The 23,324-nt window shown below is 47.0% G+C and overlaps 2 protein-coding genes across 2 annotated transcripts in view; one reads left to right on the top strand and one right to left on the bottom strand.

The window, feature by feature from the left end:
• Positions 1–7,193, top strand: part of ZXDC (ZXD family zinc finger C) — a 35,861-nt gene extending 28,668 nt beyond the window's left edge. Inside the window, exons 8-10 of the mRNA XM_006876229.1 lie at positions 3,564–3,718; positions 5,870–5,971; positions 7,107–7,193. Of these exons, the coding sequence (XP_006876291.1) occupies positions 3,564–3,718; positions 5,870–5,971; positions 7,107–7,193 (344 nt within the window). The remainder of the gene's footprint in view (positions 1–3,563; positions 3,719–5,869; positions 5,972–7,106) is intronic.
• Positions 7,194–9,135: 1,942 nt separating this feature from the next.
• Positions 9,136–23,324, bottom strand: part of CCDC37 (coiled-coil domain containing 37) — a 63,664-nt gene continuing 49,475 nt past the window's right edge. The window contains exons 13-18 of the mRNA XM_006876228.1: positions 20,842–20,868; positions 20,584–20,735; positions 12,384–12,519; positions 11,345–11,550; positions 10,093–10,186; positions 9,136–9,249 (exon numbers count right to left, since the gene is read on the bottom strand). Of these exons, the coding sequence (XP_006876290.1) occupies positions 9,136–9,249; positions 10,093–10,186; positions 11,345–11,550; positions 12,384–12,519; positions 20,584–20,735; positions 20,842–20,868 (729 nt within the window). The remainder of the gene's footprint in view (positions 9,250–10,092; positions 10,187–11,344; positions 11,551–12,383; positions 12,520–20,583; positions 20,736–20,841; positions 20,869–23,324) is intronic.

Here is a 23,324-nt window from a genome sequence, read left to right as displayed (position 1 = left end):
CTGGTAGTTTTGAACTGCTGACCTTGCAGTTCACAGCCCGATTCATAACCACTACGCTAGCAGGACTCCTAGAAGAGGTATGTTGTTGTTATGAAGCGAGGATGGCAGTAACATGTGCTTTGAATATGTTATCAGGAGGAACCAGTCCTTGGAGGAGAACATTATGTCTGGTAAAAAATAGGGGGAGGGTAAGTGAAAAAAAGGAATACTCTCAATGAAATGGATTGGCGCAGTGGCTACAACAATGGGCTCACACATTGGAAAGATTGTCAAGATGGTGCAGGATGGGCAGTGTTGGTTCTGTTGTACAGAGATAGGGTTGATACGAGTCAGAACCCATCTGACACCTTGCATAACAGCAACGTAAAAGTTTGTGGATTTCTACAGAATAATTTAAAAAATTTTCTTATTGGTTATCAATTAGATTGATCATGTTGATAATACCATCTATTACTAGTGATGACTGGGGCTTTATAGTTACTGGGAATCAATACATAGATCTTTAATTTTCTCTTTTCATGCCTTTAGGCATCCTATAGAAACTTTTTTGTTTAATTAACTCAGGAGTTACGCAGTTTCTAACCACCTTAAATGTTCTGCTCATGACACATTACTAAATGGCAAGATGTATCAACTAGCTCATGTCACTTCTTTTTAAGGGTTAAGGTTGAGATGTGAGTGGAAATATATCGTAGATGGCAAGTGTGAGGGTTATCATAAATTGGATTGTATCTCCAAAAAATGTACCAGCTTGGCTAGGCCATGATTCTCAGTGGTTTTGCAGTTATGTGCTGATTGTAATCACCCTCGATGTGATCAGCCCTGCTCTGATGCAGTTATCCTGTGTGTGTAATGAGAAACATTACTATCGTGATGTTAATGAGGCTGAATGGAGTCCACAAGATTAGGTTGTATCTTGAGTCAGTCTCTTCTGAGATGTAAAAGAGATGAAACAAACAAATGGAACTCAGGGATCTACCAAGAAAGAAAAGCTGGAGTGGAATGCATCCTTAGGACCTGGCATCCCTACACTGTGAAACTTGTAGATCCCGGGAAGGATTGATGCCAAGACACATGGAAATCTCCAAGGATTGCTGGCCTACAGATGCTGAAAGAAGGCAAGACCTTTCTCCAAAGCCAGCACTCTGAATCTGGACAATATAGCCTCCTAAACCAGAATAAAATTCTGTTTGCTGACATCATCCATTTGTGGTATTTCTGTTACAGTCGTCTGAGACATCTAAGACAGAGATGTGTTGACATTTTTCATTTAAGTCCTCACCTTTTCCAATCCTCTGCTCTTGTTTAAGAGTGTGCTATATTTGAGGACCCCTTCCTGTGGAAGTGAAAGTGCTCAGACATACGAACATAAGCAATTATAGTCAATTATTGACCTTGCAGTCCCAGAATCTGGAAAGGAAAATACCTTCTGACATGAAAGCAGTACAAGTATGTTGTGATTCTTCCAAGTGTAACTATAGTGTTTGCAGGGCTTACTAGTGTTTTAGAGACATTGAATTAAATCTGCAGGTTAAAATAAATGTATATATCTTAGGGAGTCCTGGTATGGAGCTGTACTGCTCGCCTTAGGGTCAGTGGTTTTGCTGTGAGTCGGGAGTCCTGGTATGGAGCTGTACTGCTCGCCTTAGGGTCAGTGGTTTTGCTGTGAGACAGAATTGACTCGACGGCACTTAATAACAACAGCAACTACTTAGATCATGAAGTGTTTATTCTAAAGTTGTTCTTCCTGTTATGAAATTAATATCTCTGTATCCTATTAACAAAGATAGATTTTTTTTTTTCATTACGTATAAAGGAACAATGTAATCCTGATGGTTTAGTAAATTTAGTGGAAGTTTTCTTGATACATTTATTTTTTTCCACATGGTTTTTTACTTGACTTCTGTTCAACCCAAGGTTGAATTTAGTGAAAGGGTACAATTAGTAAAAGGGTACAATTAGTGAAAGTGTACACTCCTTTGGTTACATTTCTTCATAGTTAATTTAGGGCTTACTGTACATTACAAATGAGAAATCACTGATTTATCTTGTTTTTTTTTTTAAGTTTTAAAAATAATATTAACTTTTGATTGTTTTAAAATGTAACTTAGATGTATAGCTGATGGCTTTCTTAAGTTATCCTCAGTGGTTTTTATAATATTCTTGGAAACAGGCTTCAATATTCTTATTTGAATTAGAGAGGGAGTTTTTTTCAAGAACCAAGTGTGTTATGACAGGGAACTTGCCCGTGGCAGGTGCTTCCTTTCCTGAAGGTTGAACTAGCCAATTCTGCAACTCCAGGCTTGTGATGAGATAATATTTAAAGCACAGCAATACTGTGTTTTTGACAAATGTATTTTTAGTTGTGGAAAGTGTATAGTGACTGTGTTGGAGTCTTAACAGTGAGATTTACACACATGTAAATAACCGGGGAAGACCAGTCTACTTGTCACAAATGTTTTTACTTTTCATGTCTGAGTTATCTGTCAAAATTTCTGTTAAATTTGTTGTTTTGATTGGCTTTACATCAAAAAATTGGAATAACTCAATTAAGCATGAAAATTTTAACCAGACATATACCACTTGGCCAACTTGTGGCGATCCCCATGTGTCGGAGAACTGTATTCCATAGGATTTTCAGTGACTGATTTTGTAGGTGTCCCCCCTCCCCCAGACCTTCTGAGGCACCCTGGGTGGACTTGAACTTCAGGCTTTTGGTTAGCAGCCAAGCACATTAACTGTTTGCACTACTCGGTCTCCAGCAAATATTTGTTGTTGATAAGTGCCGTTGAGTCAGTTCTGACTCATAGCAACCCTGTATAGGGTTTCTGAGGAGCGGTTGGTAAGTTTGAACCACCGACCCTGAGGTTCAAACTGACTTTGATATCGAGTGCTTACCCTACGGTGCCACACCAGGACTCCCACAAGTATATAAGGAATTTAAACAGATAACGTTAATTTATGTATGTGTTTTTATTACAGAAAATGTTCTAGAGTGAGCAAATACTTTTAAGCATACAAATGTGCTGTAGGTTAGTGGAATAGTAGACAAGTTCAAGGAGAATAGGACATGATGTAAAATCTCCAGCTGCAGGCAAAAAGGGAGTAAAAGTTGCAGCCCAGGTCCCTTGCTCACCTCACCCTCCACCCAACCCGGCTCTGCACTCGGAAGGCAATTAGAACAGTGAAAATGGAGGAAGTTTATGTGGAGAACAGTCAAAGGGAATCCAGCGTGAGGCTCATTGGGTTCCCTGAAACAGAACCGGACACAGGAATAAAAAGGAAGTATCCCAACCACTGGCACTGCCTACCCCTGAAGTAGGGGCACCTGACTGCAGGCGCTGCCAGAGTGCATCCTCCAGAAATGGGCAGCTGGGCTCTGGTGCCTGCCTGTCTAAATGACAGTTACTGTGACTTTGTGGCTTTTCCTGTTGAGTACTTTTTGTTCTATTGGCCTGTGCAGAATTCCACAGTGTAGGTTGTCTTCCCATAGTGGTAGAGTCCTCCCCATTAAGGGTAGAGTCCTAACCAGTAGATTGTATATTAGATGTGTTGTTTTTTAGGATCCTCGGAGCCTTCTCAAAGGAAAGTAAAAGGTGGCAAACTCAGTCCTCCTCACTTCTACCCAAGCCTGTGTGGGGATATGGTGCCAAGCGGAGGTCTGTTGGGACCAGAACCAGCAGCTGGGGTACGGTGTGTTCAGGTCCAGCTACTGCAGGTAAGAATCAGGAATCCAGGAGGGGTGGTTTGTAGATAATGGAGGAGGGCCAAGCCAGGCTGGGCAAGAGTGGTACAGAGTAACCCCTGGTGGCCCCAGCACTCCACCAAAGACCTGCCTCCTGATGCCCCTCATCCCTGCTGACTGCTTCTTCCCCACCCAGCCCAACCCATGTCCTGCTTCTCTCCCTCCCTGCCCTGTGCCACTGTGTCTGGGTGTTTGCCTCTGTTTAGTCTTCATCAGAGTCTTCGTGCCTGGCTTTCCCCCAGTGTAGTGTACCTGCCAAACTTCAGATTTACTTTCATCCAATGTAAACAGGCTCCTGACCCTCTCCTCCAGTTGTTTTGTATGAGGAGGACGTTCTGGTTACGAATGTTTCTGGTTTGGCTCTGAAAACCTTTAGGCTCTCATCCGACCATAGACGTTCCTGGTAGCACGCTGCCTCGGCCCACTCCCGGAGCCCTGGCTCACTCCCTGTGATCACTCCCTGCCCAGCCTGCCTCCTTATTTCCTCAGGGACCATGGCCACTCCTTCCTCTGTGCCCTGGGCACTGCTGTGGCCCCCAGAGGTGGCACCTACGCTAAGGGTGCTTTCTTCCCCCACCAAACAGAGCATTCCAGGGAAAAAAGCCACTGTCTCTCCGTCTGCTTTGCAACCATTTCTTCAACAGCTACATGTATACCTTAGTTTTCAGTTCTATTTGAGGCTGGAATTGAGAGGTAAAGAATTTGGAGTTGGGAGAGAGAGACCATTGAAAGTCGAGTACAAGATAAGATTGTGACTGGCCCAGTGGGATGCTGCCTGTTCATCAAGCATACCCTGTACTACTGACTCTGGACTCTGGATTACTGCTTAACTGGCATGGTGGAGTCATAGTTGTCTGAGCGCACCTGCATGCTGAGCTGGCTGATGATGGTGACACTTGGAGGGAATGGGCCAACTGTGAAGATGCAGGGATGCATTTGGAACCAGTGCGGGCAGTAGGGGAAAGGCTGTGGGGAGGCCTTAGAAGAACAGCAGCACAAGGTACTGTTGCTCACATGGAAAACGAGGCCCTGTGAGTATTTGACAGGCATGGAAGATAGAGGAATGTTTGCCTACAGACAGAAACAAGAAAACCTGCCCCTTTTACAGACTTGGGGCCAAAGGTGTTTGGAGTAGCTTGAAGCTTATACAGGACCAACAAGTATATGGGCAGTGGACAGGAAGGAAGGGCCAGCTGGAGACCTTTGAGCAAAGGTTACAGATCAGAAGTGGACAGGAAGGGTTATAGGTTTTGAAATGAAAATTGGAAGAAAGATGGTGCTATGTGTAGAAAAGGAGCTGCTTGAGTTGGAAGTAGGTATTGAGTCGGTTCTGACTCACAGTAACCCTGTATATGGTTTCTGAGGAGCAGCTGGTAGGTTTGAACTGCTGACCTTTTGGTTTGCAATCCAGTGCTGGTCTTTTTTTTTTTTTTTTAAGAAGTACCGAATTAAAGGTAAAGACTGATATTAGAGAAACTTGGGCTTGAGTCTTTATCTACCCCTTACCAGCTAGTGTAATCTTGGGCAACTAACTACTGTGTTTGCTCATCTTGGTGCATAGACACATCCTGAGGTGTACTGGGAGGAATGAGAGATGTGAGCCTAAGATGATGTTGCAGTTAATGGGTTATGAATAGTCTGGATTTTCAGATTATAGGCAGGTAGGTGGTAAGCACTACCTGTTTTCTTAGTTAGCCTGGCCCCTGTCTAGAGATCCTCTATCTGCTCTAGTTGTTCACAGCTCTCCTGTGAGGTGGCTGCCACAGAGGGGACTGTTGGAAAGCACCTGCAGGCTGAGGCCTGGCACCTAGGGGCAGGGCAGGCAGCTCCTGAGAGGAATGCAGGAGCAGCTTTAGCAAGAAAATGGACATTCGGGCTGAGGGAAGGTGTCAGGGCTGACATGGGCGCACAGGAGAATCCTCAGAGAGGAGCCTGCGGAGGGTGGATGAGCCACATGGTAGAAGTGTGGGGCCTTATTCTGTCCATGGGCCTACTTCTGCACTTGGACTGTCTGGGTGGTTTAGTTCTGCTTAGTGCCAAAGAGGAGTCTGTCTCAAAGATGGAGAGGTTGCCATGCTCTAAGTACTAATCATGTGAAAGATGTTTTCATTGTTGCTTCCCTAGGACGACCCCTCAGGTGATGGAGTCTTGCCACTGGCACTCAACTTGCAGCCCCCTCTGCTCCGCCCTCTGTTCACTGTGGACTTGCCTGTCTACGTCCTCCAGGTCTGGATGCCTTACAGCTCCTTATCTTTATTCTTAGAACTGTTAGTGACTCCCTGGAGGCTCTTTGCAGCAGCACGTTAGTCACTGAGCTAGGCTTGTTGCGGAGACTCTGGGCAGGCTTCCCTGGACATTAATCTGCTTTTGGAAAAGGTGGGTTGATGACAAGGTAAGGTGTGGAGGGTATGGATAGCTCAGATTGACTCGTCATAGAGCTCACTCTTGAACAAGGTGAGGTTTAGTCATCTGTAAGTATTTTATACTGAAAAATTCTAGTTACTATTTCCAGTGACTGGCCAGTTTTTCATATATGTGGATAAGGCCCAGCAGAATTAAGCTGGAGAAAACAGGCATCATTGGAGAGTTGATATTTGGATATAAAAGAAACGATGAGCATGCCTAATTTCTACCAGCATGGCTTCTAAAAGCCATTCAAATATTTCTTACTATTAAAAATATTGAGTAAAGCCTTGGTGAGAAATCGGGTGTTGAGAGGCTGCGGAAGGCTCTACACTGGAGCATTACACACTGTGTATTCCAGTTCCTGTAGTGTCTCTTCCATTTCATGTGGCGAGTCCCACTCATGAGTCTTTGTTCTTAAGGAAAAAAAGGGCTGGTCAGCTAATTGACCCTCATTGCATCATTTAGTGTAATAATGAATGAAAAAGTAAAAACATTATTTTCTAAGCAAGAGGAGATGGGTTCGATGCATCATGATATAGCTGAAACTGCTTGGCCATAGAAAAATACAGAGATGAGTACTTAATAATTGGGAAGATATTTACCATAAATGAAGTGAGAAAAAGATAAATGGGTGCAGGTGCTTAAGTATGTCTAGGTATTCACCAGTGTGTGTGTGTATAAAAAAAAAATAGTGTTTTTAAAAAATTTTTTTAATTTCAGCATTTGCTTTTAAAATATGAGAAAACATGTTCCTTTTATAAGAAAGACATGCCAGTTTGGTTTCTGATGCTCAGTGACATTGAAACCACGAGGGTATGGGGTAGAGAGCTAAGGTGTTACCCTCTCTGAGATGTGTATGTAGTTCTTCTGGTGTAGTCTAGCCACTGGCCCCTCAGAGCCTGTTTCTGGCCCTGCCCCACTCGCTTGTCCCTCACACTCTCTGCTTGGCTCACAGGAGGTGTTCCCAGCCCCAGAGGATGCAGCTGTTCCTGAGACCGTACCATTTTCCAGAAGCACCATCAACCTCCAAGACTTGCAGTGAGAGCACTGGCTTCGGGAGCCCTGAAGATCTGATTGAGACAGGCCTGTGGCTGTGGCTAGGACTCCCACTCAGCTTGTGTTCAGAAGTCTAAGCTTTTGGTACATTTATAGGAAATGCTTTTCTTACATTTTTTCGGGAATCAGTCTGAGACTCTGCTGTTTGAATGTGCCCTGTACAAGTGCAGTGATTTGGGATGTGGGGCTCACCTCTGGCGAGGACTTTACTGACTCCTTACCAGCCACCCACACATGGTGTCTTTCCTACCCCTCTTAGCCTCAGCCATGCAGCACTTGCTGCATTATAAAAAAATTGAAAGAAAAAAGACATCTTCTGGAATTAGGGTAGAATTCCGGTTTCCCAGTCGAATACAGCTTTCTGTGTAGTAAACAGATTGGGGGGGTTTTCACTTCCCTGTTTAGCATTCTGCCTGAGAGTTTGTATGACACGCCATCTCCCAGGCAACAGGGACAGTGTTCGTGGACAGGCTGAGTCTGCTGCATTGTAGAACATGAATGGCACCTCACAGGGAATCCAAGTTCTAGTTCATGTTCTTGCTGGACAAGCAGGCCAGGCAGGTGCAGGAACATCAGGCATCCTGTTTGGGAAGAGGAGTGGCGAGTGCAGCGGGCTGTCAGTAGACCTGAGCGAATCTTCTTAGGCTCCAGGGATGGCTCATCATTTGGGGATGGTAGAGGTAACACTTCAAAACAAATCCTTTCTAAGTTTTGTTGTTGGGTATTAATGTTTAATAGTAATTTGAAAACTGTTTATACAGTGATGTTCTGAATATCATAAATTATGTATAGAATTGTAATAATGGTATGTGTGTGTTTTTATTGTTGAGGTTGAAAATGTGTATATGTCAAGGTATATTTTTACAGAGTAAGGTCTGTCTTGCAAAGAGATAAGTTGATACTCTTGCACATATTTATTTGTTACAGTTGATGGAATGGACACAGGGTCATTCAGAAATGCTTTTTTGCCTTACGCCTCTGGAGTGTATGTTCAGCAAGTTCTGTTTTGGTTCTCAGACTGGAGACATGCAAGCTCTACCCATTCTGTGTTTGTTTCTTGAGTTTAGGGCTGTGAATTTTAAGGATTACTCAAGCATTCTCTATGATTCCCTTCTGTCTGTCCTGTTCAGAGGTGCATCTGCCCAGGGTGCCTCTCTGCCTAGAAGAATTAAAACCACATTTGTAAATGGATCTTTTCTACAGGTGTCTGTGCTGTGTCACAGACTGAAGTTCAGGGATTGAATGTGCCCACCTGGCCCTCGCCCCAGATCATCCAGGACTGACAGTGGTCCCTTCTTCCTGGGGAGCCCCTGTGACTTGGCTGGGGGCCCTGCGTTCCTCATCCCTCTGCTCCTGAAGGGAGGAGGTTCTGGCACAGGAACAGTTCCTTTTGGAGGGCTGGGTCTCTCCTGTCCAGGCCTGGGGGAACCTTGTGGGCACTCAGGTTTACTACTGGAGATGTACCCAGCTCCCAGTGCAAATGAATAAAAGTTTTTGTATAGTCATACACCAAAAGTTTTGCTTGGTTTCATTCAAGGAAATGTGGCTATAGTAAGAATTACCTGTTCATTTGCATAGTTTCTGCTTACTTTTCTTATCTTTGCCTCAGGGATAACCCATCCTTCAGCTCGTTGTGGAATTGGCACTTCCACCCACTGCTTGTCTCTCAAAGTGACCATTATAGGGAAAATCAAGATGGTGCTCCTTCCCTCAAGCTTGGGCTTAAGGCCAAATAATGAGAGTCAACTTCCTTATAGGCCTCAAGACACCAAAGAGACATATAGTTTATTTCCGTGAGAGAAAGGAAATGTACAGGAGGAAACTGCCTGACTGCAGAGGGCCAACCATAAGCAGAGCCCAGGCTCTGCTCCCACTGCTGGCTTCTTTCATTTGCTGTCAGCCACACGCTCTATGGGGCTCTGAGAAGGTTAAGTGAAGAAGAAGAGCTGTTCTTCCTTATCCTTATCCATAAGAGTATGTTCGGACTCTTTCTTTGCTTTGAGAACTGGGGGCCGGGAGCGGCATACCAGTCTTCTGCCTTTCTGTCAAGAGGAAATGAACATTATCAGTACCTGCTTTATGTCACCCCTGCTCAAAGGTGCAGCTTAGAATGATGATTCGCAGACTATCCCAGCCCAAATACAGGGAGCAGCCAGGGTGCCTCTGGCAGGGGCTTGGCCTGCCTAGAGGCCTTCTCAGCAGAACTGAGGACTGGACTGATTCTGAGATAGCTCAGGTGTATGAAAATTCTATAGTCAGTTCCATGTTGAGGAGCTTTGTTGCCCTGTCTGTCACAGAGCTTGAGAAATGCAGGCCATCACCTTGGTTTGGGATTTGTGGAGTGTGTGCAGAGATCAGGGCAGTGTTGGTCTGAGCAGGGGCTTGTCTGCCTTATTATCAGTGGGGGAGGCATCTGTGCTCTTGGTCTATTTGGGAGACATTCCTCTTGCCAGGGCTTCTGTTGGCCAGAGTTCTTCTTGGCCCCAAGGCCCGTAGGTCCTGCAGCTCAGTCATGCATTGTAGGGGGAGGCACTAGTGACAGGCCATGAAGGGATTGTGCATGGGGGTGGAAGCAGGGACTGATTGGGCCCTACCAGCTACTTGAGTCCATGTGTCTGGCCTGGGTGCCCGGTGGCCAGTCACAGACCAAGAGAGTATAGAAGAGGGGAGATGCCTGTGGGCCTACAGCAGGCTGGGATGAAGAAATTCCTATGAAGAAGGCAGGCCCTGGAAGACAGTAGCCTCAGGGCCTGGGTGTGGGCAGTCCTGCTTCCACCTGGCCATCAGAGCTTCTGATGCTGTCGGCAAAGGGGCTGGAGGGTCCGAGTCCCTTGAATCATAGTGTGCCTAGTTTTAGGACCTTGCCTCCTAGGGTGACCAGCTACCTTTTTCTTGATGTCAGCCTGAGCCCGCGCCCGAGCTCGCTGCTGGCGCTCCTCTTGGAGCTGCTTCTGCACCCGGGCCTTCTCTTCCCGCACCCTGCGTGACAAGAGATAGCATGAAGAACTGGAAGGCCCTGCCAACTTGCCTGTGCCTTCCTCAGTCACACTGTCCTGAAAATCAGGTCGTGTCCAGTCCTTGCTGGGGCAGAGCTGTGCTGCCTCCCTACAGCCAAGGGTGACACATTTTTGGCAAAGATGCCTGTGTCAGAGGGATGGCACAAGCCTGCCCAGGGTTCCCATCACTATGGCATGTCAGACCATCCCCACAGGAGGCATGGATGCTCATGCCCCTCAGTGACTGCCCAAGGCCATTGCCATCAACACTACAAGCCTCAATCCCGCCTGCAGGTTGAATCATTGTGGTCTTTGTCCCATTCTTTGAGCCGACGCCTTCTGAAAAAAGGGTGCCAGGTAAGGGGGTGCTAGCGCCTGTGCCTCTGGGTGGTTGAAACTGCTCAATCCGTGTGGAGACTTCTTGGGTCTCCCACCAAGGATGGGTCAGTACTGGCTCTGTCATGTTAGACCCATGAGGCTACCACTGCCTGCTTCAGACTGGAACACCTCAGACTCTTCTACATCCTGCCTGCTCCTCCCTCCACTAGCCAGCCTTACCCCTCCAATCCAGCCTGAAAAAAATATCCTAATGATGGTATGTTTGTGGCCCTATTTGTCCCTGTATCAAGTCCTTCAGAGAGTCCCGGTGGCACAGTGGTAAGTGTCAGACTGCTACCTAAAGGCCAGTGGTTCAAACCCACCAGCTGCTCTTCAGGAGAAAGGCTTTGTGCTCCCATAAAGATTTACAGTATGAGCAATGCACTGAAGCCGTTTTGCTCTCTCAGGACTACTGTGAGCTAAAGTCGATGGCAGCAGGCTTGATTTGGTTACAAAGTCCTTCACTGATAACTTGTTTTCAGGGCTCAGTCCCTCTTGGGACTCTGCTCCAGATCTTTAGACCCTCTGCCTTCCTGAGTCTTCTGGCTGGGCCCTGGATTGTTAGTAATCAGCATTACTGTCACTTCCAGGAAATCTCCTGGCTCCCCAGGCTATTTGATGCTCCCTAGTTGCTACTTCCTGGCAAGGACCTGGTGAGTCCTCCCATTCCTTCCATCCCGCTTTGGAAGCTGTTAGAGGGCAGAGACCACATCTGTCCTCATGCCAACCCTTGGAGTGAAGGTGCAGGCCCACTCGTGACCACCTCATGCGGCGCTCCTTCTCCTTGGATCTCTCAGCCTGCTCGATTTTGGATGGGGGCACACACTCCAGGCTTTCAAGTAGCTCATCCAGCTGGTGCTCAATGATGGTCAGCATCTGCACTGTGCCCAAGTTGGCCTCCTGCGTGGTGCCGACGCAGTGCCGGTACACATCCAGAACCTTGCAGTTCAGGTTCTCCAGCAATTTGTCCTGCAGGAGGCAGGCAGGCCCTCAGCAACCCAGCTACTCTAACTGCCTGCGGCCCCTCAGGGGGGCCTGTGAGCAGGTCCCAGGTGCTGCCTGGGATACAATGCAGAGTTAGGCTAGGAAACCCCCTTGCCCTACTGTGATCAGTCAGATGCTGACTTCGTACTCTGGCAGGGATTCATTCCTCTTTGGCACCTCTGCCAGCTACCTCACCATGCCCACCACCACTCAGCCCCTACACTGGGGAGCCCTCCAAACTGCCCCCACTAAACCCACTCTTGTTCCCTTTCTGTGTGGCCTTGAGCACATCGTCTCTATCTTCTCTATGGATGCTGGGCACTTGGGAGACGGTTAATACCGTTTGCTTCCTAGACTGGGTGGGATGATGGGAGTGGCAGCAGCCGTGAGAAGGACCCAGAGGGCCTGGTGCCCAGTGAGTGGCCCTGAGTTCTAGAGGCATGACCATGGCCCAATACCTTGCATACTGAAGCCATTGAATGAATGAGAAAGACAGGGCATGTGGGTAGTGGTGCTGTGAGCACTAGCTGAGCATCCAACCAGGCTTAGGGACCCTACCTCCCTTCTTCCCCTAATGGACTTGTCTGTGTTGAAGAAACATAATTGTTGCGTAAGAGACCAAAGGCCCAGTGATTTGTAGATTTCAGGGCTGATGCGTACTCCCAGAGTTGAGCTCCCAGCCTACCCAAGGAAGGGCCAAAGGCCCAGTCTTACTCCCCAGTGGTCTGTCTGAGCCAAGGGGGCTCTTCTTCCTTGGCCCCATGGTGGCATCTCTTACTCCCCTACTGTCACTGTGTGCCCACTGCCCACCGGCCCACCTGCTGAGCACCTTGGTACTCTCCAAAGTGGAAGACTCGGGCTTTGAGCTCCAGCTCCGCGGCCATCTCCTCCTCTTTGGCAATGGACATCATCATTGTGGTGATTAATGTCTTCAGCTGGTTGACCTCTCGGTCCCTGAGTGGGAGGAGGACCGGCAATATGGACTCACACAGCCAGACCCAGGCCCTTCCCCTCCCTCAGCCTTGAAGAGCCCAGCCCTGGCCACTGTCTGGAGATTTAACTGAGGTCATGTGCGTTTGCACAAGGTCTAGTATGCAGTAGGGGCCAAAGTCACTCAATTATTACAAGATTCTTTTAAGTTTACAGTTCTGTGGTTTTTAATGTATTTACAAAGTTGTCCAACCATCACCAGAGTCTAATTTTAAAACATTCTCATCATCACCTCAAAAGATAATTTAATCTTATACCCATTAACAGTCACATACATACACATACACACACACGTATGGCCTCTGGCAGTGGCTGTGATCTACTTTCTGTATCTGGAATTACCTCTTGTGGATACTTCACATAAATGAAATACAATATAGGATCCTTTGTGTCTGCCTTCTTTCATTGAGCATTGAGGTACATCCATAGTGTACCATTGCATCAGAACTTCACTTCTTTTATGGCTGAGTAATAGTTCGGTATATAGACACAGAACAAGTTGTTTATCCACTTAGCACTTTTTGGTTGTCTCCACTTTTGGACTATTACGAGTAATACTGGTATGAACATCCGTGTAAATGTTTCTGAATGGACCTAGGTTTTCAGTTCTCTTGGTGCACATTTAAAGAACAGAGTTACGATAATTAACTCTGAAGTAAAATAGTAATAAGGTACAGACACTTGAGCATCATATGGTGGAGTGTCTAGAGCAAGAATTGCGCAACTTTCAGTAGTTGGCAAGGGTCCAACCATCATGAACCAACTGCAGGTACATCCTGGTTACAATGATGACTGTCACAGCTCATGTTCAGCCTCAGAAGTGTCTCCCCACCCTCGGTAACATGGGTGGAGTCTCTGACACTCTCAACATAGAGCACCACTGGTTGCAGCTCCTTTTGCCCACAGGTCCTCTAGCCCATTGTCCACAGGGATGTGGGCACCAGCAGTCACCAGGCTCTACTCCCTTGACTTCAGGGGCCAAGGGTAGAACTGACTCTGAGCTGAGCTCCTGAGGAGACAGGGTGAAGGCCTGGAGCCAGGAGCTCATAAGCAGTGTAAACCCATGCACACACCAAGCACTGGTGTGGGCCCACTGTGAAAACAAATGGTGAGTACCTACTGGGTGCCAGACTCTGGGTTCTCAACTGAAGTATGTAAATGATACACTCTCATTCTGGGGTTCACTTTTCACTGCCACGCTGCTAAATCTGCTCATAGATAAGACTGCTTGAGCTCTCTATACCTTTTGGAATATGGACTGAATGAGAACAAGTTTTTGAAAAATAGCAAGATCACTTCAAAAATGCACAGGGACACCAAACATGAAAATATATTAAGTGCTGACGAGTGGGTTTCGACTCATAGGGTTTCTGAGGAGCACCTGGTGGGTTTGAACAGCCGACCTTGTGGTTCACAGTTCAGTGCTGATCCTACAGTGCCACACCAAAAGTATATTAGACTGGTATTAAAAACAAACACCTCCAAACATATTAATAAAAATCATTCTCAAAACCAAACAAAACAGATCTATCATATTTCTGTGAACACATCAGGAATGGTACTACCATCAGCACATAGGACAGCAGTGTGACATGCAACCCTGCTAAATTTGGGAGGAATCGCTTGAGGGGTGTGGTTCCTGGCTCCTTTATAGAGACCCTGGTGTTTTGGTATCTTGTCTGCTTTGGCGTTTGTGTGCTTGTTCTGACTACAATCCCATTGGTGTGTGTATCCATCCCACAGCTTTTTGCCTGGACAATGACTGCAGCTCCTTTTTCTTTTAGGCAAGTTCATTGTGCTACTTTTGTATGCTCTTGCTATTTCTCCATTTGGTCTGTCTTCATCAGAGAACCCTATGGTGTCATTCAGTGTATTCTTGTGGTCCTTAACCTTTCTACCCTAGCTTCCTTCTCATCCTTTTCCTCTGACTTCTGGGAGGTCCCCTCAGTACCTGGCTGCCTGCTGTTTCCTGTCTTCTTGGTCTTCTTATCACTGTTCTTCCTTCTCCAGAGGGGTCTTATGTGACATGGATGCATTGTCACTTGGCAAGGGGAATTGGAAAACATTTGCATTCATTTCTCCAATTAGTCCCCATTTGGATGCATTTTCTCATGTATGAAGCTTTGCTTGTTGTTAAGAGCTGGAAGTCAACATGAATTGTGCCATTTCCGCCAGGTTTGGGGCTCGGGCTAGTGTGTAGAAATGTTCCTCTGAGACATGGAGTTTTATTTCCGCATGGTTGGTGGTTGCTGCTGCCCAGACTAGTAGTGCCCCATCCTCTGTTGGTTGTTAGGATGGCCAGGAACTGGCTGTATCATCTGCGCCTGGTGCTTACCTCTGGTCCTGGTCATCATAGCAATAAGGAGTCAAGGGGTGGAGGGGTGGGGGTCTTAGCAGCTTGTTGCTGAGTTCTTGGCTAGGCTGGCCTTCTGAAAACATCAGCAGTTCTGCAGTGTCTCAGCAAAGGTTCAGCCTTGGTTTGTCTTCAATTTCCTTGAGTTAAGTTTCCATCTCACTTGAACACCTCTGGACACCTCACTGGTTCATTCATGTGATCATATACCCATAGCTCCTTCCACACATGCTGTGGCTGCCACGAAGTGCAGGACTAACTTTTGCATTCAAGCTCTGTGCTCTGGGACAATTGTGTTTTCTCTCTATGCCAGGCTCCACCTTCCTGGGGCTGAGCACTCTAGCCTATTAGAAGGGGCTAGGATATGACTGTCTCAACTTATTTGGCAAAGTGGGCAGAGAGGAGGGCTGGGACTTGGAAAGGTAAGGGAAACCCCAGGGGCGCATACTTCAAGTGAGCCTCACAAACTTCAACTTTGTGCCCTAGGTGCCTCTTTTACTAACCTTAGTCCTGGCCCTGAAGAGAATAAATGATGTTCTGTCCTCTGTTGCCAGAATGGCTCGAACTAAAACCTGCAGGCTCTTAAAGTTAGTGTTCAAAGTCAGCTGACAAAGCCATGTTGTTGTTACGTGCCATCAAGTTGATTCTGACCCATTGTTGTTGTTATGTGCTATGTGTCATGGAGTCGGTTCTGACTCATAGCGACCCTGTACAGGGTTTCCGAGGCTGTAAATCTTTACGGGAGCAGAATGCCGCATCTTTCTCCTGCGGAACAGCTGGTAGTTTCGAATTGCTGACCCTGAGGTTTGCAGCCTGATTCATAACCACTACACCACCAGCGCTCCTTGATTCTGACCCATAGCAACCCTTTATAGGGTTTCTGAGGAGCAGCCGACCTTACAGTTCAAACTCACCAGTTGCTCCTTGGAAACCTCATACAGGGTCGCTATAAGTCAGAACGGACTTGTTGGCACATAACAATTTTGTTATTGAGGTATAATTTACCATAAAAAGCACCCCTTTTAAAGTGTCTCTATTTAGATGAATTTGACAAACTTACACACCTGTGTAAGCACCAGCACTCTCAGGATGAAGTTTGTCATATCTTTTTGTAGTCAATTTCCTCCACATTCTAGCCACCAGTTACCAGTGAGCTGATAATGCTCACTCTCAGATGGATTAGCTTAATTGGGTAGTAAACAGGCCTCTAAAAGGTCGGTCAATCTCTGCTTTAAGGTGCTCACACCTTCCTGTAACCTTCTTCCTTAAATGTAGGCTGAACCCAGCAACTTGCCTCTAAGCAATGGAATATGGGATGGGAAGTCACATGCGAGATTAGGTTACAAAGATGGTGACCTCCATCTTGCCAGCACTTCCAAGCTGCCATTTGGAGAGTCCACTCATCACGGGACTGAGGGCGGCCTCCAGCCAGCTGATTTCCATTGGGACTCAGGCCTCAGGTCCAATGACTCTTAAAGCACTGGATCCTGCCAATAAACACACGTGGCAGCAGATCCTCCCCCTACGTCCTGCCACCCGTGATGGAAACAGTGAGAGTCCTGATGTAGAGGACTCATTAAGCTGTGCCTGGGTTCTGGACCCATAGAAATCAAGAAGTAGTAAGTGGATGTTATTTCACATTGCTGAAGTATTGGAGTAATTTGTTAAATAGTATTAAAACAGCTGGTTCTAGAGTTTCTTTCTCTCAGCTTAATGTCTCTCTTTTAAGCTTGCTCCTTTTTATCACCAAGTATTATGATTGTGGTGTGGAAAGGTGTTCCATCCTACTCCCTGGCACCTGTGAATATGTTATGTAGCCTTGGAAGGGGGCATTACGGTTCATTGCTGCTGTTAGGTGCCATTGAGTCAGTTCCGATTCCTAGTGACCCTATCCACAACAGAACAAAACACTGCCTGGTCTCAGGCCATTCTCACAATTGTTACGTATGAGCCCACTGCTGCTGCCACTGTGCCAATCCATGTCCTTAGGTGTCTTCCTCTTTTTCGCTGACCCTTCACTTTACCAAGCATGATGTTCTTCTCCAGGGATTGGTCTCTCCTGATAACATGTCCAGAGTCCTGGTGTGGTTCTGTGGGCTAATGTGTCAGACTGCAAAGTCATTTGAACTGCAAGGTTGTTGGTTCAAGCAGCTGCTCCTTGGAAACCCCATACAGGGTCACTATGAGTCAGAATCGACTTGATGGCACTTAACAACAACAATAACATGTCCAAAGTATTATCTCTTACTATCCTGGCTTCTAAAGAGCATTCTGGTACTTCTTCCAACACATCTGTTTGTTCTTCTGGCAGGCAGTCCATGGTACTTTTAATATTCTTCAAAACTATGACTCAAATGAATCAATTCTTCTATTGTATTCCTTATTCATTGTTCAACTTTCACATGCATATAAGGTGATTGAAAATACAATGGCTTGGGTCAGGCTCACCTTAGTCCTCAAACTGTTATCTTTGCTCTTTAACACTTTAGAGAGGTCTTGTGCAGCAGATTTACCTAGTGCAATGTGACATCCCATTTCTTAACTGCTGCTTCCATGAGTGTTGATGGTTGATCCAAGCAAAAGTCTTTGACAACTTCAGTCTTTTCTCCATTTATCATGATGTTATTTATTGGTCCAGTTGTGAGGATCTTTGTTTTCTTTACATAGAGTGTAATCTGTACTGAAGGCTGTCGTCTTTGATCTTCATCAGTAAGTATTTTAAGTCCTCTTCACTTTCAGCAAGGGAGATTGTGTCATCTGCATATTTCAAGTGGTTAATGAGTCTTCCTCTAATCCTGATGCCATCTTCCACTTCTTTTAATCCAGTTTCTTGGATTATTTGCTCAGATACAGATTGAATAAATATGGCGAAAGGGTACAACTTTGGTGTACATCTTTCTTGATTTTAAAACTTTCAATATCCCCTTGTTCTGTTCAATCAACTGCCTCTTGGCCTATGTACAGGTTCCTCATGAGCACAGTCAAGTGTTCTGCAATACCCATTCTTTGCAGCATTATTCATAGTTTGTCACGGTCTGCACTGTTGAAAGGCTAGTCAATAAGGCATAAGTAAACGTCTTTCTGATACTCTCTACTTTCAGTCAAGATCCATCTGACGTCAGCAATAGTATCCTTCGTTCCATGTCCTCTTCTCGATTTGGCTTGAATTTCTGACAGTTCCCTGTTAATGTGTTGTTGCAACCATTTTTTAATTGTCTTCAGCAAAATTTTACTCGCATGTGATATTAATGTTATTCGACAATTAAGGTTGCAGGTGGAGTTAAAGATGTTATGTAACCTTGAAAGGGGGCATTATCTGACCTTGAGAAAGGAAGATGAACCTGGATTACCCAGGTGAGCCCAGTTCTAAACACAAAGTTTCTTAAAAATGAAAGAAGGTGGCAGGAGAGTCAGAGAGACGTGAGGAAGACTCAACCCATCATTGCTGGTTTGAATGTGGCAGCTTCTAGAAGCTGTAGAGGAAATGAATTCTCCCCTAGTCCTTCGGACCTCTAAACTGTTAAGCCAATTTGTGTTGTTTAAAGCTTCTCAGGTGCAGTAATTTGTTATACACAGGAGATGGGCGCACATGCTGTGAAGTACCACATTTTGTTTTTCCATTCAGCTGCTGATGGACAGACATCTGGGTTTCTGTCCTTGGCAATTATGGTTGACTCTATTGTGAACATTCTTGTCATACTTTTTTTGTACATATTATCTCTAACATAAAGGAGCTCTGGTAGCATAGTGGTTACAAATCGGGCTGCGAACCGCAAGGTCAACAGTTTGAAACTACCAGCTGTTCCATGGGAGAAAGATGAGGCTTTCTGCTCCCGTAAAGTTTACAGCCTCAAAAACTCTGTACAGGGTTGCTATGAGTGGAACCGACTCCATGGCACAAAACAACATCAACAATCTCTAACACAACTATGCTTTGTTTCTTCCAATATTGGGGCAGATTGCTTACTCTGTTATCTATTGTTGTTGTTGTTGTTAAGTGCCGTCGAGTCAATTCCGACCCATAGCGATCCTGTATAGGGTTTCCGAGGAGCAGCTGGTGAGCTTGAACTGCCAACCTTGCAGTTCAAACGGCTTTGCAGTCTGGCGCATTAACCCACAGCGCCATAGATTTTTAAAAATTGTGTGTTATTTCTGTTATGAAAGAGGTTAAATTCATGAAAATTAAGTGCACCTGATTGGGTCTCACTCAAACTAAAGTTCTCTCAGGGATCCTCTCCAAGTAGCTGCCCCCACTGTAGACCAGTTCTGTGGCTGCCCCTGAAGGTTCTGCTCTGGTGTGCGCATATGGATGTTCATGAGTGAGTGTGAGTGTATATGAGTACATGTGTGCGTGTGTGTGTATGTTTTGGGGATGGACTTGCTCTTGCCAGGTTCTCTGGAACACCAGAAAGCTGCTTGCCTCTCTGTAGCTCACCTATTCCCCAGCTCACCTTTCTAGGGAACAAAATCTGCTTGAGAATTGGTGGTTTCACATCATTTTGGAAATTCCCACCCACTAAGTACCACAAGACATGGGTACTTAGGAGCATGGCTCACCCATGAGACACTGAGGCTATTAGGTAGCTGCCACCTCGGGGCCTTTGCAATGTCTGTGTCCTCTGCCTGGACCATTTCTCCCAGGCCTGCCTGTGGCTGGCTCCCTTCCCCTTCCATTAATGAGTTCTTATCCTGGCCTTCCTATCTGCTGTCACCTTCCACCTCAGTTCCTCCTCCTTGGTCACTTGGTTTTCATTTCCTCCTAACATGTGTCCAGCCTATTGTCTGTGCCCCATTTGAAGGTCGCCTCAGAAGGAGAGGGTCTTGCTCTATCCCTGCAGGGCCTAAAGTCCTCCTGACCCAGGAGGGAGTCAGTGAGTATTGACATGGAATGCATGATTTCCAGCTCTTTCCAACAGGCTTCACCTGGTACTTTGTTCAGCTCTCCAGGGTTTAGGTGACAGGTACCTGCAGAGCCTTCTGCACCTACCAGCAAGAGGAACAAAGTGCCCTAGGCTCCAGAGGAGAGGCGGGCAGCAGTCTGCCATCACCCACACAGTCTGTTTTGATTCCCTGGGGCTGGAATTGCCCAAGGGCATTGCTAGGTAGGACCCTGGCTGCCTTGCCAGCCTGGATGTGCTGGTTTACCTCCCCTCCTCCAGGGAGGCCTTTCTGCCTCAGGCTGCTGAGCTCCAGTCCTGCTCCCTGGGCCTCAAGGTCCTTGGTCCTGACTCCCGTTGCTCTTGAGCTGGGCCACATAGTCCCACTTGGGCCAGACCCAACCTAAACAGGTTCCGACATACCTCTCTGACAACTCCTCTTTGTACCCTGTGTTCATGTTTCTACACCATGTGTGCTGTCTCCTCTACTGTCTGCCAAACCAAGTACTGTAGCTCACCTAATGGCATGGATCGGGAGGTTCTACCCCTTCCCCAGGCTGTGATCAGTATAGGCAAACGCAAAGTCTAACCCCTGTCGTCCACCCAGTTTCCTGCTCTGCAGTGGGCACCTCCAAAGAGCTGGGCTGCCAGGCTTGCAATGTGCCTTCATTCTCCACAAGGTTCATTCATCAGCCCTGGTCAGGGCATCCAGGGCCTCTCTCTCTCTGGCCTCCAGCAGCTCCAGGGGGCTAGGACACGTCCCAGGACAGAGCCCCACCCCACCAACGTGGAACCTACATGCGGTTCTGGGTGTTCTTCAGAGTGAAGCTCAGCTCCTCCAAGGTTTCCTCCATCTCCTGTGTGTTCTGGATCAACGAGAGGTTCTGTTCTTCCAGCGTGGTAAAGACTTCCAGGAGCTGCTGAGGCTCGGTGAAGTACAGCTTCAGTTCCTGCTACCAGATGACCAGACGTTGTTGCGTGCCAGTCCCTGCTGGAGGGAGACTAGCACGTCCCGGCCCTCGGCACGCACCCCCCACAATCCCACCGGCCACTGACCTCGCCCTCGCTGTCTGAGTCCTCCTGCTCCAGGAGGAAGGTGGAGCTCGACCTGGACCTGTGGAGAAGTGGAATTCAGTCAGGCCAGCTGCCGTGGGGGTCATGACAGGGGTCATCTCCTTGGTGCCGGCAGCTGAATGGCAGCCACGCTCGTCCAGCCCCACCCACAACCTGCTCCCTTAGGTTCCTAGCTGTCTTGCAGCAGCCTAGGGAGGGATTTTCCACCTCTTGGTCGATGTACCCCTTCCCGCTTTCTGCAGCTTTACCCCACTTTAGGCAATTCACCCCATCCCTTCATTCTCAGTGCTATGGCCTGAACACTACCTGCCCGTACCCCAGTCCATCCGTGGCTACTGGTCATTTTAGTTTGGCACAGTAGTGATTGTGGGATATTCAAGTCTAGAGGGGGCCCAGCCTGGGTCTCTACCTGGGAATGCTGGGTCCTCTGACTGAGGGCAGACCCTTGGGACCAGGACCAGGCTGTCATTAGCACCTGCTTCAAAGCTATCTCCTACAGTGCAGCTCCCGACCCCCTGTCCCTCCAAGGAAGACCTGAGGCCTGGGGCATCCCCGGAGTTGGCATCCCTCAGGGCAGGCCTGAGAGTTGGACCTGACCCACCTCTGGGTTAAAAGGTTGGCATGGAGACTATCCCACTGCAGTGGCAAGTGCAAGGCCTTGTGGGAGCCCCAAGGGGGGTGGAGAAACTCCCAGAGGGGCCAGTCACAGTTAGATGCCCTGCAAGCAGAGTATTTATGTCCACTTTACAAATGTGGAACAGTTGTTCAGAGAGACAGGCCACTAGCCATGATCATCTGCAGGGCACCCATAAGATGCCTTTCTGAAAACCTACCCTCCGGGTGGCTGTGAGAAGCCCAGCGGTTCCATTTGAAACCATTGGACTGCGAATCACAAGGTCCACAGTTCGAACCTGCCAGCTGCTCTTGGGGAGAACGATGAGGCTTTCTGCTCCTGTGAAGATTTTAAAAGCCTTGGACAGCCTATATAAGTTCTGTATGCATTGGAACTGACTCGATGGCACACAATAACAAGGTGGCTGTAACCTGGACTGAGAAGGGAGTTGGGCTGGACTCCAGCCCCCATTGGCTCTCCCCATCCAGCAGCCCACAGCCTGCACTTAGCGGTTCTGTCAAGTGGCTGACAGGTGGCAGGCCCAGGATTCACACCTGAGCTGTCCATCACTTTTCAACTTGGGGACTCTTGGAAGCATCATTTGCATCTATTGCCTTTCTCAGTGTTACCCCTCCCCTAAGGAATGTGCCTGGCCCAGCCCTGAAGCTGCTGGTGGGCTGCTGGTGGCCATAGTCTTCCCAAGGTCACAGTCATAACTAAAACTTGGAGGGGGATGAGGGCCAGTTTGAAAATTGGTGTCAGGTTATGATCAGCCTGAGAAGCAGTCACGGGGGACATGGGCGACTGAGTGGACATCTAAAGAAGACACTTATTTGAGTGTAGAGCTCAGGGACAGGGGAGTGGGTCTCCAGGCAGTCAGAAGATGGGACATGCAAGGTATGAGCAGAAGACACTGAACTTGTATCAGGGAAAGGATGAGGGAGGGCAGCTGGAATCCAAGCCACCGCCACCTACGCCTGGATTACTGTGGCAGCCTTCCCCCAAGAGTCCTCACTTCTACTGTTGCCTGCAGTCTGATCTCTCTCCTGGTCAAACTTCAGTTACTCTCCCTTCCCCAAAACTTGACTCAGGACAGTCACAGACCTAGCTGTAAAAGGTAAGCAATAAAGCTTCCCGAAGAAGACATGGTTGAGTATCTTAGTGACGTCAGGGTTGGCAAAGATTTTTTAAAACATAAAACACATCAACCACAAACACATACAGACAAAGATGGGTAAATGGGCTTCATTATAATTTTCTGCTCCTAAAAGGACAATATTAAGAGAGTAACAAGGCAAGACACAGATGGGACAAAGATAATTTGTAATATACTTATTACAAAAAAGTCTGAATACACAAGCAAAGTATATGAAAAACTACTAGAAAGTCCTAAGAACAAGGCTAGTGATAACAATAGAAATGTGCAAAAACCAAATAGGTGCTTCACAAAGGAAAACCTCTGAATGGTCAAAAAACATATGAAAAGTACTCATATTTGTGATGAGGGAAATATAATTGAAACCATAATGATGAATCACTTTACTGCCCCTCAGAATGGCTAGAGTTAAAAATCACTGATTCATTGAGAACACAGGCAACTGGAGCACTGCTGGCTTGAGTGTAATATGGTGTGACCACTTTGGACAACTAGTTGACAGCATGTACTAAACATACACTGACCCTGTGAACCAGCAAGTCCACTCCTAATTTTGACAGAAATAATGCCTCTCTATATCGCTGTGGGTTAATGCACCAAACTGCAAAGCTGTTTGAACTGCAAGGTCGGCAGTTCAAGCTCACCAGCTGCTCCTCGGAAACCCTATACAGGGTCGCTATGGGTCGGAACCGACTC

Source organism: Chrysochloris asiatica, unplaced genomic scaffold, assembly GCF_000296735.1.
Source record: "Chrysochloris asiatica unplaced genomic scaffold, ChrAsi1.0 scaffold00367, whole genome shotgun sequence".
NCBI lineage: Eukaryota > Metazoa > Chordata > Mammalia > Afrosoricida > Chrysochloridae > Chrysochloris > Chrysochloris asiatica.
This window is presented reverse-complemented; position numbering and strand designations above follow the sequence as displayed.